Source organism: Chelonia mydas, chromosome 13 (assembly GCF_015237465.2).
Source record: "Chelonia mydas isolate rCheMyd1 chromosome 13, rCheMyd1.pri.v2, whole genome shotgun sequence".
NCBI classification, from domain to species: domain Eukaryota; kingdom Metazoa; phylum Chordata; order Testudines; family Cheloniidae; genus Chelonia; species Chelonia mydas.
Genome location: NC_051253.2, coordinates 11,520,538 through 11,537,818, shown reverse-complemented (window position 1 = coordinate 11,537,818; position 17,281 = coordinate 11,520,538). Strand labels below are relative to the sequence as shown.

Sequence of the window (17,281 nt, the reverse complement as noted above, 5' to 3'; positions counted from 1 at the left end):
ACTTTAAGTATGAGTTGTCCTATTGACAATGAAGCTTCTGACATGCACATCCCTTTGCAGGATTGGGACATGAGGCCCCAATCCTTCAAGAATGCTTTACATAGACACAAGAATCTGCTGTGCAGAGCTCACTGCATAACCAGGGCCTAAATAAGGGAGGGTACAAAAAATTTGGAGGGAGATTTTAAATGTCACAATGAAGCATTCTGTAAAAATCTGCCATGAGTAGAGGAGATGTTTTTAAAAGCAGACTCAAAATTAATCGATGATTGAAGTTTCCTTCCAAACAAATCAGTGGCAGTTCTGGAAAGTAATGTAATCACATGTTTTAAAAAGTCACAGTGAGAGATGCTAAAGAGAGAATGTATGAGACCTGCAACCTCATCGAGACAGACCTCAGTAGGATAGTGAGAAGTCTGTAGAAAACTGGGTGAAGGGAGGAGTATTACAGTAACAGGTTGAACATGATCTCCTTAATATTCTTCACTAGCACTTGAGACTATGAGTCTAGATCACAGAAAGCGATCATACTTTTTTCCGTATCTCTGTAACTCTCATAATGGCATAAGAAACGCAAAACAAATAACCACCTTGTAAAAAATTGTTGTCCTGTGTGTTTCAATTAATCATTTAAAAATCTCACTCATTCAAGTGATCACAACAAAAAGTCCTTGTCTTAGGCCAACTGCTAGGAACGTCCTTTGCAAGCAACAGAACTAATGTCAACTTTATAAACCTGAAATGAAGAAAAGCTCTGTATAAGATTGAAAGCTTGTTACTGGACTAACTTCTTTTGGTGGGAGAGAAAAATATTACCTCGCCTACTTCATCTCTCAACTTTATAAACAACACAGACCTAAATGTAGGCTCCTTCTCTGGCAATTAACTGCATTTCAGTTTTTAAAGTATTATTTCTGCAACACCCAAATGCGTGCTAGGCTTTTTGCTAAGCAAGAAATACCTTATATCTTCTGTGTATGATGAAAGATTGACATTTTGGGGTTACAATTAGACATGCAAAAAATTATGAAAACAATTTAGAAACATCCCTCAAAATATCATAGCTTATGACAGTTCTGAATTAACTTGTCCCCTTTTCCCCTGTTATTCAGGTGTCCATCCCATGTATCCAGATCTGACAAGCCTCCTTCATTTAGGGTTAATTCTCTCCCTCCTGTACCCACAGCTTTCTGTAGTGTGTTTTAGTGAGATATTTAAAATAAAATAACCTATCATTTTATAAAGAGTTTTAAAGCCCCCAGTCCCTTTCCCTTCTTACAATAAAGGATTTTACTGAGTCAATGAGCATTTTTAAAAAAAAATCAAATCACAACAGTTAGGTGGCATAAGGCGCCCTAAAAATTTAGCATAAAAACACAAAAATTACTGTATCAGAGACCCCTCTGCCAGCAGCAACATGAAAATTCAAGACTGCGTGTGTGTCCGTGTGTTAGATAAGAAAACCCAAGCCCTCTCTGATCTTTCACCTATCAGTAAAATGAGCCTCACAAGCCTCTTCCTTTCACCCTAATCTGGATGAAAGCGTGGGGAGGGAAATGGGGTGGGGCGGTGCAGAAAGGAGCATGTGGGTGAATGAGTAAAACAAGTAAAAACAGTTACTCACAATCATCTAAGTCATCCTGCAAATCCACAAAATACAAAGGGATCCCTACAAACAAAAACAAAAGAGAGAGACACGGGGGGTTGGTTTCACAAGGCTCTCTGGAGGGACGAGAGACAGAGGAGGAAAGAGGCACGCACGAAGTTACACAGCAGTTCGGCGTTAGTCACCCGCACACCCCAACACACCCGCACACCCCACACGGAGCAGGAAGGAGAGGAGCGAGAGCTGCTTACCAGCCATCTTGGAATGGACATGGGGAAGGGGGGGGGGGGCAGAGGGCGGAGCTGCCTGCGCTGCTTGACCCCGGCTGAACCCCAACTCGCCCCCCCGCCACTAGATTTTAATAAACAAATGCTGCCCTGGAAGCAGGTAGCCCCCCAAGCGCCTAGGCAGCCCCAGGAGACAGGAAAATTACAGCCTTTAAAAAAGTGTGCCCCTGGAGGGAGGGGGGGTAGTCAGGTGACTCGTATGGGCTGCCCAAGATGGCGTCTGGTGTGTGGCGCCTGAGAAGCGGGGGTTACCTGTAAGCAGTGACTGGGGGGGAAGTAGCAGGGAGCCCTCTGTCTCCTCGGGAGACCCGCCTGCCTGTGTTCAGGGTGGGGGCTATGGTGACGCTGGGCTGCGCCTCTGGTTCTCTTTAAGGCAGCAGCCTCCCTGGCCATGGCTCTGAGGGAGCTGAAAGTTTGCTTGCTGGGGGTAAGTCACCTGCTGGGTGTATCTGGGGTGATAGGGAAGGGGGGGCTGCTGTATAGCCCCTCCCCTGGTGCGGCCTTGGTGAATGGGGGAGGGGATGAAGGAGGGGGGAGTTTCCCTCACAGAGGGATTCATTTGAAAGGTGAGGGGGGATTTCTGCCCTGTATGATCACGAAAGCCCTTAAAACTGCTTTAAAGCGAGGGTGGTTTGTGGCGGTGTTTTTCCTGTGGTGAGAGGATATTTTTGTCTCTTTCCAGTGCTCGTGTCGATTTCTGCATCATCTGTTTGTGTGCTCCACAACAGCTAGTAAAGCCTTTCTCTCTAGGAAGAATTTTTGTTTTCTGTGTTTGAGACACAAAGTAACACACACTTTTATTTTCAAGGCTCCCCTATTTAAAAAAATGGTCCTGTGTTGAAACTGCTCGGCTCCCATCCCCCTTGTGCTGTCCAAGGCTTTGATCATTTGAATAATATTTAGCCCTCGTATTTATGTAGTTTGATATCAGACATTTAATGCCATTTTCAGGCTTCAAAAGCAATCTCCAAATACTAGATAATGGATGAAGGAGACTTCAAAACAAACGTGGGTGAGACTTTAAATCTTGTTTAGAAATATATACGGCAAAATCTTCATCTCAAAAGACAGACGTTTTTAAAAATTCTTAGCTCCAAAATGAGAGTGCTCCCAATCAAAGGTCCTCCAAACCAAATCCAACTGAAGTCAATTGGAGCTTTTTCCTGGACTCATTCTATTGGGAGTTTTGTCTGCTTAAAAAACAAACACAAACAAAAAAACAACGAAATTTGACAGGTTGGACTATGTATTTCCTGGTTCTAGATTGTCTTGTTCCCTCTCCCTGGAAAATTGGTGTATATTCCCTAATTTTGTATATCCGGTATTTGGGGGAAGATAGTTGGCACGATTGCTTCCTAAATATGAAAAGGAGTACTTGTGGAACCTTAGAGACTAACCAATTTATTTGAGCATAAGCTTTTGTGAGCTTATGCTCAAATAAATTGGTTAGTCTCTAAGGTGCCACAAGTACTCCTTTTCTTTTTGCGAATACAGACTAACACGGCTGTTACTCTGAAACCTTCCTAAATATGTTATCCTTTGTTTACGTCAAACTCTACCTGTGAAATCTTTGTGGAGTGGGAAAAGGGGTAGTAAGAGAGTAACTAAGAAAATTTCCCCTTCTAAATGCCTCAGCCAGGAAATTACTTTCATCTCCCTTTCTCTTCTTTATAACTTTCTGTTAAACACTAAAATATGTAAGTGACAAGAATAGTGTATTTTTGAATTCCTCTCTCCTCTCCCAAAAAAGGAGAACCCTCGAGACGATTAGCACAAACTTAAATTTTGTACAGATTAGTACTGTAGTATATTGCTGATTATGCACTATATGTATCTTATGACTTTAAAAATAAACTCAGTATTTGTGGATAATCTAAACTCTATCCCCAGATGTACAGATACTCTTTTCTTAACCTGTGTATTATATAATTTTTTTAACATTAGCTTTAATAAAAAAAATATAATCTGCGCTACAAACACTACAGAAAACAAGCTTAAATGAAAGCAAGCTTGTTTTATTCAAACATTTCTTAATATTAGGTTTGGTAAACTATCTTTTTCAAATCTTTAAATTTGGGGTATAGATTACCTGATTCTCTCATCTGAAGATTGTGAAGTGGTTCAGCTATGTTGTGTTTAAAGGCATGTGAGCAATCAGACATCTTAACTTAGTGCTGCAAGTAGATGCAACTTGAAGCATGCCTTTTGTTTCTTTCTTTTATTAAGCTTGAGTTGTCGTAGTTACTATTCAAAACACACACAACCTAGTGTTAAATTTCTAATGTGTTTGGCACTATTTTAAACTGTGGTTTGTCACCTTAGAATTCCTCCTCTCTTGCTCCACGCAGCTATGAGATGAAAAAAATGTATTAGTTTCAGGTATGTCTCAGAGGATGTTTAAGATCTTTCATTAATAGGGCGGGACTCAATGACTCAGAGGCTGAAATGCATTTGTAATGCTTGTAAGAGTGTGACACCCTTGATCTACTTGAATGTGTTAATTACCTTATTCAGCTACAGATATACACTTTAACAGTTGAGGTATAAAGCAGCAGCTTTCTCGATCTCCTGTACAAATATCCCTAATTCAAAACAAGCACTTATGCAGACTTTTTGGTGGGGGAGGCGTGGTGGGAGGGGAGCATACAGAACAATCTATTTCAAGAGATGAACATAATAGCTTTTTGTTTAAGTCTTATACAAAGTTATCAAATATCTTTTATATCTGTTTTGGGATAATGTATCTTTAACAGAGCTATCTCCTGTTTTCAACATAAATGTTGTTTTTTCGCTCTTCAGTTTTTCAATTTTGCTGCACTGAAATATTTTGATTACTAAGACCCTGATCCTAAGAGTTGTTCCACTTGACTGGACCCGCACCGACTTCAGTGATGCTCTCTATAGGAACTGGGATCAGTCTTTCCATAAGGAGCTTATTGCGGGATTGTGGTTTAAGGGCTTGTCTACACTGGCACTTTACAGTGCTGCAACTTTCTCTCTCGGGGGTGTGAAAAAACACAAGCACTTGCAGCAAGTTTCAGCGCTGTAAAGCACCAGTGTAGACAGTGCACCAGCGCTGGGAGCTGCGCCCCACCCCCCGTGGAAGTCGCTCTGCCGTGACTACACAAGCCAATGTAGTTGCTAGTGTAGACTAGCCTTAAATGTGCCTAAGTGTTTATGGTAGCTAAATTCTCATTGGTGTAACTGCTATGTTATTTTTCAGGATACTGGTGTAGGCAAATCAAGTATTGTGTGGCGATTTGTAGAAGACAGCTTTGACCCTAACATCAACCCAACAATAGGGTAAGACACTAAATAAAATGTATTTGAATTGTAAATAAGATAGAGGAATATATAATTTAATCCCAAAGAGTCACATATGAAACACACTCTGCATGAAGTAGCAGAAGTTGGGTAAAGCGGTTAAATCTATCCAAATTTCTTTCAATGCAAGAAAAACGCATGCGCTGAATGCTGAAGTGGGAGTCAGGAACTCCTGAATTCAATCTTTGCACTGACACTGACTTGCTGTGAGGCCTTAGGCCAGTCATTGGGGCTTGACCAGCAAAATTGCATGTAGTAAAAGCTGCATGCAAATCAGCAGTTATGTACATAACCCTCCATTTGTATACACAGATACATGATTTTGAATACCCAGTCACAACTAATGCACATGGAAATAAGTTAGTTTTAAAAATCTACACTTTAACTGCCTTACAGTGTCATTGTAATGCCTAAGATTTCTAAATACCCTTAAAGACTAAAATGCTAAGTGTTAATATTCTGGCTTCATGCAGATTCAATGTTTATGCTGTAGGGCAGGTTTAAAATCTTGTCCTGTTTTTGTATTAATAATCTTAACTAAAATATCCTGTTAGGCTTTCTGGATTATGAACAAACAAGTGTGTTCTACTGCTGATGCAAACCTCAATATCTGTTTCTCATTCATCAACGGAAGAACATAAATCTTTGTCCACTTTATGTTGAGGCATCATTCTTGAACTTCAAAAATAACTGAGTACAGTAACTATCTGGTTGCTCGAGTTTTTAAACAGTAATGTAAAAACAAAGTCTCAGATTTTTCTAGGATGTTTCAAATTAACAATGATAAATATTTTTGTCAACTGCATCTTTTTCTCCTTCCCAGCTCCGTTTCTTTAATTAGATTAATATAAAATGCATATTCCCTTAACTAACAAAATGGGGTAAATACAATAACACTTCCTAATAAAGATCAAGTGTTTCCTCCATTCCTTTGAAATATCTAGTTTTCCTTTTCTATGTTTTAATTATGGTACACAAAATTGGATTAAATACAATCATGCTGTTTAGAAATCCTGTTCTTTTATTAACAAAAGCTATATGTAAGAACAGACACCTAGATCATTTTATGTCAAAACTTAAGGGCTACAAGTTTTTATCTGTTAATTAATCTACAGCAGAGGTTCTTCATGTAGGGTTTGTGAGTGCTCTGCCCTTTTTATATTACTAAATGGAGTGGGAGCAGGGAAGTCCCAGCTAGATGTGGGGGCAGGAGGTTATGGAAAAGCTGTGTTGGGATAAAAAAGGTTGAGAATCATTATCTGCAGATATATTCACTACAGGCGCGGTATTTAAAGGTGTTCAGGTGCCTAAAGATGCAGATAGGCACCTCAGCTCCCAGTTGCTTTTGCAGATCCCATTGAAGTGCCTATCTGAATCTCTAGGCACCTGAACACTTTTACAAATCTGTCCCTGCTTCTTCTTCTTTGGACTGATGGTTGGATAGCTGTCTTGTGCAATCATTGCAACAACAAAGACCCTGATCCTGCCACTGGATCCATGCACAAGTGTGGCCAAACATCTACATGCAGTCACTAAGTAAACTGGCAGGATGATATGAACTCAAGTGCTACAGCTCTGCCTATCTTGTATCACATTCAGCCATGCTAGTACCACCAAGATAATCCAGTGCTTGTATAAGATCCGTTCATGGATGAAGAACAGATGGGGCAAAGGTGAACCTGAGCAAGAGAGGTTGTGCTGGAGGGCAGAGTTTACAGCGTAGATGCTGTCTCCTTTGGCCGAGGGTACACGCTTACAATGGGTCAATTCAGTCCATAGTTTAAGAGTGCTCCTGGTGGCCTTTCTGTCCCTAAGCGTTTACATAGCAGTAGCTGCGAGTTACGCTTTCCTTGTCAAATGGAGATGGTAGAAAGCAGACTCTCTTCCATCCTGCTATATTATACCCAAGGCACTAAAGGGCATTCAGGGCATTGCCATGTCCCATCTAGACTACAGCAATGTAATATACCTGGGCATGAAGTCATCAGCCCTTAGGGAACTCCAAGTAGAACAGAACACTGCTTAAAGTTCCAGGATGCTGAGGAAACAGTCTGCTTCTGTTGATCAGCAGATCTCTCTAGTTTGTGCACCATCTCTGCTTTTCCACTGCCTGACTATTATAGATTCTTGAATGAGAGAGCAAGCTGGTTGAAGCTTAACCCAGCTTAGCTGGATGTGATGCAAGTTGGTTGAGGCAAGCAGCTAGGAGTTGCTGCCTACCCCACTATTGAGGATAATTAAGATAGTTCCAATTCAGGGGTATTTTTGGATTCTGTTGGAGTTCCAGATAGCACTTTGAGCCATAAAAAGCTGCCTTTTTTTAATAACACTTGCCACAATGAAAATCTTCATTTCTCTCAAATGCAAAGCTTGGTGACCTCCATTTTGGACTATACAACATGCTCTATGTGAAACTGTCCACAAAGACAACTCAGAATATTCAGCTGATTCAGAATAGAGCAGCACAGCTGCTGAATAGGAGTTTCTGTAGAAAGTGCATTACACCAGTGTTCCATTGACTGTACTATCTTCATATTCTCTTCAGGGTGCTGATTGATTGTAATTTGTTTTGGCTCCTAGCTACCCGAAAGACTTTCTCTCTCCATGTGTCTCATTCCAGCCACCACTGTCAGATGAGACACTCATGCTAACAGTCCCTATATCTGAAGCTCTGGGGATGGGAATGGGATGTCTTCAGTGCAGGTCCTGCAACTCCAGAATTCACTTCCACTTTGGCTAGAGTTTAAAATTCAGAGCTTAGTACAAAACTGATTTATTTAATGGCGTCTTGCCTAAGGGGTGCAGAAGTCATATACCCTTAACTTTTATGCAGTGAGCCTTTGGAAGTTTTGGTAAACTGCTTTCCAACAATATATGTCTAGTGACATTGGTAATGTGAGCATTTTTTAAATGAACAATCATAAATTTGACTGTGAACATCATCACCAATATAACTACAGTTATAAACAGGCTCTTCCCTGGGTGCCTTGATATCAGCAATATATCCTGCTGCAATAACAGTAGCAACCCTAATGCCCAAAGCTAAGAAGAGTGACTTTTTCTTAAAGACAAATTTAATTTTGTTAAAAGAGAATGGGAAACACCTTAGATTCATTAAAGATGAAATAATTTAGTACTCAAAAGTGAAGAGTATCTGAAGTAAATTTAGAGTGGTAAATGAAAATGGACTGCTTGCTCTCTGATTCGCACACACTAGAACAGAGCTGCAGACCTGTTGTGGCTGGATTGCAAATGCTCCATCTGATGACTTAAATCAAAATACTACTGTATTCGTTGGAATCTTTAAAAATTGTTGGTAACATTACAACTGATCATAGATTCTGTAAAATCCGTTATAAAACTTAAACTTTGGACTAGAATTGATGTGATAGTATGCCATGAATATTTACAATCCAGAAGGCCTTTCTAAATCACAAGCAATTTATATTAAATGTTGGGGCTAAACTATCTGAGAGTCTCTAAAGAAAATTGGGATGGATACACTACCTGTCTCTTCTGAAGAAATTGCATAAAGATTTGCCCTAGTCAGATGAGGCTGGGAGAGTGGGTTGTGGGGGAGGCTGGGACTGCGAGCACTATGGGGAGGTGGTGTGGGGAAAAAACAGTTGGGTGAGAAACTGGCAGGAGTGGGAAGAATGAGTCTGGCCGGACAAGGAGACTGGGACTAGGAATCCATCATGGGAAGGAAAAGAGGGTGATAGATCTGACAAGGAGCTATGATGCAGGGGGAGAATTAGGAGTGGAGGTAGATTAGGATGTGTAGCCAGTCGGAGAGAAGGAAGAGACAGATTGGACAAGGAGCCAGGGGAGTATAACTTGAACTGCCTGGGCAAAGAGACTTGGGAGAGGGAGTTAGGGTAAGGCTAACTGGTACTGGCTGTGAGGAAGGGGAGAGATTAGGAGTGGTGGGGCTAAGACTCAGATAGCAAGCTCAGGTGGGAAGAGCCTATGGACAAAGAGACAGGACTGAGACAGGTTGGAAGGTATGGGATGGAAGGGGTCAAGCTTAGGCAAAACAGGCAGAAGTATTTGTACCCATGACAGCAAAACGAGCAGAAGAGTCTGTGTTTGTTAGATCACACTCCCCTCCAAAGCCTGGAAAGGAATCCCAAATTCCTGAGTCTGACCATTCCTCTGCTGTCCACAAATATTTGTGAAACCCATGGTGAAGTATCTCTCCTCTCTCCTCTTCACCCCCCTCCCCCCAACATGTGGTCCACATACAGTAGGACAACCTACTACTGCTTTCAGTTAATCTTTTAGCTCAAGTAGTAGAGGTTTGTCCATTAGCTCAAACAGTTCCAACCTGGCCAATGAACCATGTGGGTGTCAGTATGATCGTCACATGATAGAATTTGTGTTTTTCAGTTTGTTTTTTGTGTGTAATTTCCTAGATTTAAAAACTTAAAAGTTAGAAAATAAAAAATTAAGATTAACTGTGCAACCTAAATTTGGCCCCTTTGTGAATTGAAAAACAGTCATTTATACCCTGTAGTTTAAATGATGAATTAAAATGTGTATCCATACACTTTAAATACACACTAACAATCATCTGTTAATGGACATCATGTTCATGGTCTGCACACTTTACCTCATTCTTGTTGTGCAGCAGTGTTATAATGTAAGAAAGTGGCAGTGCTTACAATGCCTACAATAGACACTTTCTTTTAACATGCTACTTTCCCTTATCCTTTGCTCAAGTACATAATTAGTTACGTTTAAATCCACTGAAGTTTGGCTCTCTTACCCTTGTGCTTTGGTATTAACTTGTATTAAGGTCATTGTAACCTTTTGTTCAGCTTGTTTAAAGGAAACTTAAAATCTTGCAGTCTTTGTGCTAGACTCTAGCTAAACCATCTGAGGTGATGGGAGGTTTTAACCTCCAGGGAGAACTTAAGAGTTTTCTGCTTTCCTTTTAAAAACAAATACATTAAACTTAACTATTACATGCTCCCTTACTGTTGAATTGTGTTGATATACTCTGTAGCTGCCATTATGAAATTATGAAGGGCTTATTGTCATAATTTCTATGACCTGACAATACTTAGAGTCCAGGAGGACTCTAAAGCCTGAGTCACTGAACTTTAGTGTCCAATACTGCATCCTGTACTAAAGACATTCACCCTTTGGCTTCATTTCTGTAATAGGCTTTGGGCTGGTGGACTCCTAATTTCGGTGGGGCTCTATGCAGGTCCTGACTCCTGTGTAGAGTTCACTGCAGGATCAGGGCCTTGGTTTTCATCTCAAACTTGAAAAATTCACACCCTATCCGGCACTTATCAAACTTTTTTTTTTAAGCTAGTAAGTTCACACAGGCCTTTATGCCATAGCATACTTCAGCAGGCAAATTCAGTTGCTGTATGACCTGTTGAAGTACACAAGACATCTTTATGGGGCCCTAGCTCCTATGCTAATTACCTGGTAAATATGCAGTATTTTGAAAGACAAAAACTAATGTAAAGAAACAGTTTGAGCTCTCAAAGCATTAATAAAATACACATGCCACCAAAAAATAAAAAGTTACAGCACCTTGTACTCTTATTCTGCAGACCTAAATTCAGTGTAACATTTCTTTCGCAAGAGTGGATGATATCAGTAGCACTTAAAGCAGAGCTGGGAACTGTTTCCCTGATGAAGCAACCATGGTAGGTGTTGGGGTTGTCATCCAATTCTTGCAGGAAACATGAAGAATCCTGGCATTGGGTTCTGGCAGATTTTTTTTTTTTTAAAGGTAATCTCTTTTACATATCTTGAAGCCCCATCATTACCATCCTCCTGCACAGAAAAGTTATATATATTTAGGGAGCTGTGGGGAGGAGGAAGGATTATGGCCCTTCTTTTGAAAGTGCTGGGGATCTGCAGGTTTCAGGAAATACTGATGGGGAGAGGGCTTGGGGGCAGCACTCTCCACTGCCTTATTCACCTCCCAAACACCCAATTAAATTTTGGTGGGAAGTCAGCATTAACTTATCTGCTTTCAGTCTCTGCTCTGTGGGACTCCCCAGAATGTGGTTGGCAGCCAAATTTCATGTCAACATAAGTCCAGAAAGGGCTAGTGCACAGGTTCCATGTGGTATCCCTTCAGTAGTTCCTCTAATATTCATGTGTATTTTCGTGAATTTGTTGTGGTGTTCCTTTGTGTGGGGGAAGTGTGAAGAATGCCACTCTCACTCCCCAGCTGCTTCTGTGGCAGTGCAAAACCTACATCCCCTCACCTTCAACAGAAAAGTTAAGAGGAAGGAGAGTGCAAATTTACAAGGCTTCTTATCCCCTCTCTGATCTTTTGTACTGTATTCTGTTAAGGTGGAGTTCACCAGTGTTTAAGTGGTGTAAGTGTGACTTAATTGGTGCATGCATCCTTGTCTGGGTCCTTTGCACAGTAATTAATTTCAAACATTATGTAACATGATCTTAATCAGTTTTATATATAGTAAAAAGCACTTCACTTTTGAAAAAATGACCTGTTTTATGAAAAATTGTGGTATTAAAGTCAATTGAAGATATTGACCTTTTATATATAAAAATTTGGAGATATGAACTAATTATGCTAGAAATAGTTTTTTCTTTGTATCTGCATTTTGGTAACATTACATTAAATCTTTCAGAGCGTCTTTTATGACAAAGACTGTGCAGTATCAAAATGAGTTGCATAAATTCCTAATCTGGGATACAGCTGGACAGGAACGAGTAAGTAGAGATGTTGTTTTCCTCCTTAGTTTGTAAAGATTTTTTGTGTGATCAGATTCTGTAAATGTATGTTTTCACACATGATTCTTTCAAAGTACACTGGAGACAAACCCATGATAATTTATTTAATCAAAATTTCATCTTTCACCTTCGTTATTTGGCTCCCCAGGGAAATAAATTATTAGAAAATGTGAAGATTACCTATTTATATAACATCTTTATAGTAATGGAAAGGTCTACTGAGACTTCACTGGAATATTAAGCACAATTTCAGACAGTATTATTAGAAGGATATTGACAAATTAGAAAAGGTACAACTGAGGAGACTATAGATAAAAGGAGAGCTATAACTATCGAGAGATTAGAAAAAACAGGTTGTATTTACCAAATGGGCAGTGTCTGTCACAAAAACAGACTTGCAAGATAGTGGTTTTTGGCAATAGTTTTACTTCACAGAAACATTTCTATTTGGCTTTGAACATTTCTCTGCAACACTGATCATCCCAGTTTAATTGCACAAGCTAAGGCCCTGATTCTGCAAATGTATGCACTTGTGTAGCTTTACTGATATGAGCAGTCCCATTGCCTTCAATATTGTAACTAATCCTGGGAGTAAAATTATGCAGACATTTAAGTGTCTGCAGGATTGGGGCCTAGATGTTTATACGCTGCATTTGAAACAACAATATTGGTGGAAAATATGGGATAAGCGGGAAGGTTATCTCATGGATTTGTAACTGGCTAAAAGATAGGAAACAAAGGGTAGGAATAAATGGTCAGTTTTCAGAATGGAGAGAGGTAAATAGTGGTGTCCTTCGGACTGTACTGGGCCCAGTCCTATTTAACATATTCATAAATGGTCTGGAAAAAGGGGTAAATAGTGAGGTAGCAAAATTTGCAGGTGATACAAAACTACTCAAGATAGTTAAGTCCCAGCAGACTGCAAAGAGCTGCAAAAGGATCTCTCAAAACTGGGTGACTGGGCAAGAAAATGGCAGATGAAATTCAACATTGATAAATGCAAAGTAATGCATATGGAAAAATGTAATCCCAACTATACGTATAAAATGATGGGGGTCTAAATTAGCTGTTACCGTTCAAGAAAAAGATCAAGAAAAAGATCTTGAAGTCATTGTGAATAGTTCTCTGAAAGCATCCGCTCAATGTGCAGTGGCAGTCAAAAAAGTGAACATAATGTTGGGAATCATTAAGGAAGGGATAGATAGTAAGACAGAAAATATCATATTTCCTTTATATAAATCCATGGTACGTCCACATCTTGAATACTGCATGCAGATGTGGTTGCCCCATCTCAAAAAAGATATATTGGAAAAGGTTCAGAAAAGGGCAACAAAAATGATTAGAGGTATGAAACAGCTGCCATATGTGGAGAAATTAATAAGTCTGGGACTTTTCAGCTTAGAAAAGGGATGACTAAGGAGGGATATGATAGAGATCTGTAAAATCATGGAGAGAGTAAATAAGGAAGTGTTATTTACTTCTTCCCGTAACACAAGAACTTGGGGCCACCAAATGAAATTAATAGGCAGCAGGTTTAAAACAAACTAAAGGAAGTATTTCTTCACACAACACACAGTCAACCTGTGGAACTCCTTGCCAGAGGATATTGTGAAGGCCAGGACTATAACAGGGTTCAAAAAAGAACTAGATAAATTCATGGAGGATAGGTCCATCAATGGCCATTAGCCAGGATGGCCAGGGATGGTGTCCCTAGCCTCTGTTTACCAGAACCTAGGAATGGGCGACAGGGGATGGATCTCTTGATGATTACCTGTTCTGTTCATTCCCTCTGGGGCAGCTGGCATTGGCCACTGTCTGAAGACCGGATATTGGGCTAAATGGACCTTTGGTCTGACCCAATATGGCTGTTCTTATTAACTTGATTTTTTTTAAAAAAAAAAATTTCATTTCTAATCTGATTGTGTTAGAAGTACATGTCAGGAAGTTTTTCATTTGAAATACAAATTTTAACCTGGCATTCTTTCCAGAAGAAGAACTTGATGGCTGCTTTTGCAACATACTCACCTTTTGAGGGGATGCAACAAACTTGTTCAAGACTTACAAGCACACAAACTGAAATTAAAAAGGGAGTTGGAGGAAGTGTCTTTGTGCTGCATACTAATTACCTTGCTTATGAACTACAGGCAGCAACAACAAAAGCTGCAATTATGTATGAAGTTTTATAAACCTGCCTGAAGCTGTTCGGCAAGGGATTTCCATTACGTATTAGAGTTTCATTCTGTTCATTTGAATCCTGTTTGAAAGCAGTGGGAGAATGTAGTATGCTGAATCCAAAGTAGGGCAAACTATGAGGAAGTATATCTGTAAATGGCTGACAATTGGTGCTGTCAGCTTGTATGAAGTAAATGTTTCCTCTTTTCTATTCTTATCCCTGGAGTGATGCCCTTTTCTTTTTTCCGTGCAAATTGTCCAACACTTTGTCTAATTGGAAGAGATGAAGATATCCTCCGCCCACCTCTGACTCAGAGCTGAAGATTCTGTAGACTTCTCCCTCCACACCTTGAGAGTGAGGGGTTATTTTTTTGGGAGAACATACATCTTGAGACTACAGTGATGTAGGAACAAGATTCTGATGCTTCATAAGAAGGTGCCAATGTCACCTTAGTTCCGTCAGCAGACCACCACTAAAGAGTGCTCCTGACAGCTACTGCTGAATCTACAAGCTCACGTGCATCCATGTATCCTCATTCTCCCTTCCCCCACCTCCTGCCCCACACAGACAGTATGTTTCGAGTTCCTTTACAAACAATACTTCCACCCTTCCAAGTGATCAGTTAGGGCAATGTGTCATTTATTTATTTATATTTAATACATTTATTTATTTATTTTTAAATGAAAGTTTTGTTTTAAACGTGGAAGTATTAATGCTTCATAGCAATTCAGTCAAATACAAACTCCAATGTCATAGCACAGGTCAGTTACTAATAACCCAATTTATCCGTAACGGCTTCTGGTGTAAGAGCAAAACTCTCTTGTGCATTAGTGAACATACATGATGCTCCCAAACTCTGTTGGCCCGGGAAAGAAAAACTGACTAAGCTCAGGGCTCTGTTTTTTCCACTTGCCCATCAATCAAATTGGGCAGCCACTAGAAACCATGGTAAACTCTCTTACCATAACTTCATGTGTCTTGTAGGGCTCTTGAATCCAACACTTGACTTTATATCAAGTGCTGAATGTGGTATTGGATTTTATATCAAGTTTTCAGTGATTTGTAATACCACTCTGATAATAATAAATGACACTGTTAATCACTTGTGCATCTTCTCCTTTTGCAAGATACATATTCTAATGGGAAAATTACATACTACCTGAACTTAATTTGGACAATGCTTACAGGCTCAAAAGACTAAGTCTTGTAAGGATTAAAGAGATAGTGATAATGTAATGCATCACAGAACCAGGATTTATTCATACACAACCATAGTTGCAACATTTTTTTTTTTCTGTTTTGTTTTCCAATACTGGTACTGGGTTTTTTTTTGTTTTTTTTTTCCTTTACAAAAATGTTTGTACGGCTGCCAGATAAGATCTAATTTGTATTCACTTTCACACAGCTGGCTGTGGACTGTCAAAAAAAATACTGTGTGAGAAAATCTTACTGCAGAATCTTTGTACAGCAAAAGAACTTGGTGTGCCTTAAAATGACGGGTTAAGAACATTGGCTAGGAATGGACCAACTACAGAAAGGACTGATCAAAGCTGCTAGTCAGTTCGATCAGTGAATCTCCTGCCCTGAAACTTCCATGACAGTTTTCTGTTTCTGCGCCTTCTACAGCAGAAATTATAACAGTCGCTACACACTTTGCAATTTGGATAAATTATTGGCTTTCTCAGGTTTACTAAGAACTGGCATCAAACCACATATGACCTCAGCCATCAGGGTTTGAGCACAGTGTTAAAACACAGATGCGGTGGTCCATATGAACCATTGAGTTCCCAACCAGTATCATCCGCTGTTCCCGATATTTTAGTTTTAGCATTTGCTGTATTTTAACAATGCACTTCCAAGGCTTATCAGTGAGCAGTTCTTTTTCAGCAGGTTGCTAAACACCTTGATTAACAACAGCTTGATTTTTAAGCTAGAACGCAATATTTCACCTGATGTAAATTTATTTCCCACAGATCTCCCTCTCCTTTGTTCCTGAATTGTTGTATTTGACAAGGAGGGGAAAAAATCAAGGACTTTAGAAAATGCAGATTTTCTGTGACTAACACTGTCTCTGTTGTAAAGCAGTTTCATTCAGGTTGGGTGTATTTCCATTGATAGCCAGTTCAAACTTTTTATTCAGATTTAAACAGTAAGTTAGAGGATCACTGACTACATGTAAAGTATGCCTTAATTGGCATTGTAAGTCACTAAAATATCTCAAGTGTCTGCTTCCATTATTACAAATAATGGCCTCGTATTTAAAAATGAAAACGCATCAGTTGCTGTCAAGATATTTTTTCCCTCTTCTTTCTTTCCCTCAACCTACTATTTACTTCAATTAGTCATTCTAGAACTGTATTTCCAATAAGTTCTGATGTCTTGGAACCCAAATGCAGAAAACATTAATTTAGTGTGGTGTTGACTAGCTGGCATCTTCCCTCCCCCAGTCCGTATTTATTTACTCCATTTCTCTTGGTGACATAGTTTCCATTCCTATATTCATGCTGATGGAAGCTTTCATTTTTGGATTGCATCACACTTAAATTTAATACTTCATCTGGGGCACTTCTGCTCAAGTGTCAGAAGTAACTATTTCTCTTTCATTGACTAAAGTTAGTATGAAATTGCCTTCAACCACTATCTGAGTTTTGTCTATTGTCCATGCTGCCAAATTCTTGTGTTATACTGACTCTCACTGGTAATTCTGTGTTAAAGCTCAAATCAGAGTTGGGCTGCAGTGCGAGAAAGCTGAATTCTTTGAACAGACAGCTGAAAGAAAATGTAGTTTCTGGAAACATCTGTTTTGTTAAAGGGAAAATGTTTTTTTAACTGCTGACTATTCCTAGGTGAGAAAAGAAATCAAAATGTTAGCAGGCAGGAAATGAGTAATACAAGATCAGCAAGGGAAAGCAGGATTTTTTTCCCCAATATAAATAGACCTCAAAAAGCCAGGTAGTCAAATAGTCCGCGTAGTGGTTTATCAAATATGCTTCCCTTTACATTCTAAGTACTTATTGGGGGAGGAGAGGATATTACACCCTTCTTGGATGAGTTGGGTGCATCACACATTTCCTCCCTCCTACCTGTCAAACATTTATTTTCATTCTGTGCACTTTGTGTAAAGGCTTATTCTCAAAAGAAGAATTTTGTGAGCCAAATCTA

At 39.6% G+C, this 17,281-nt stretch overlaps 2 protein-coding genes across 6 annotated transcripts in view; one reads left to right on the top strand and one right to left on the bottom strand.

Moving 5' to 3' along the window:
- Positions 1–2,283, bottom strand: part of LOC102934476 (serine/threonine-protein phosphatase 4 regulatory subunit 1) — a 40,897-nt gene extending 38,614 nt beyond the window's left edge. The window contains exons 1-2 of one of the 5 annotated variants that reach the window (XM_043527572.1): positions 2,146–2,283; positions 1,625–1,669 (exon numbers count right to left, since the gene is read on the bottom strand). Coding sequence is in view for 3 of the 5 variants with exons in the window: in XM_043527570.1 (XP_043383505.1) it covers positions 1,625–1,669; positions 1,810–1,864 (100 nt within the window). In the remaining 2 variants the exon portion in view is untranslated. Of the gene's footprint in view, positions 1–590; positions 736–1,624; positions 1,670–1,809; positions 1,960–2,145 lie in introns of those variants that run through there. The other 4 variants (XM_027822233.3, XM_043527570.1, XM_043527571.1 and 1 more) reach the window with 4 other exon arrangements.
- RAB22A (RAB22A, member RAS oncogene family) overlaps positions 2,183–17,281 on the top strand; it is a 32,083-nt gene continuing 16,984 nt past the window's right edge. The window contains exons 1-3 of the mRNA XM_007059775.4: positions 2,183–2,320; positions 5,117–5,196; positions 11,844–11,925. Of these exons, the coding sequence (XP_007059837.1) occupies positions 2,285–2,320; positions 5,117–5,196; positions 11,844–11,925 (198 nt within the window). The 5' untranslated portion in view covers positions 2,183–2,284. The remainder of the gene's footprint in view (positions 2,321–5,116; positions 5,197–11,843; positions 11,926–17,281) is intronic.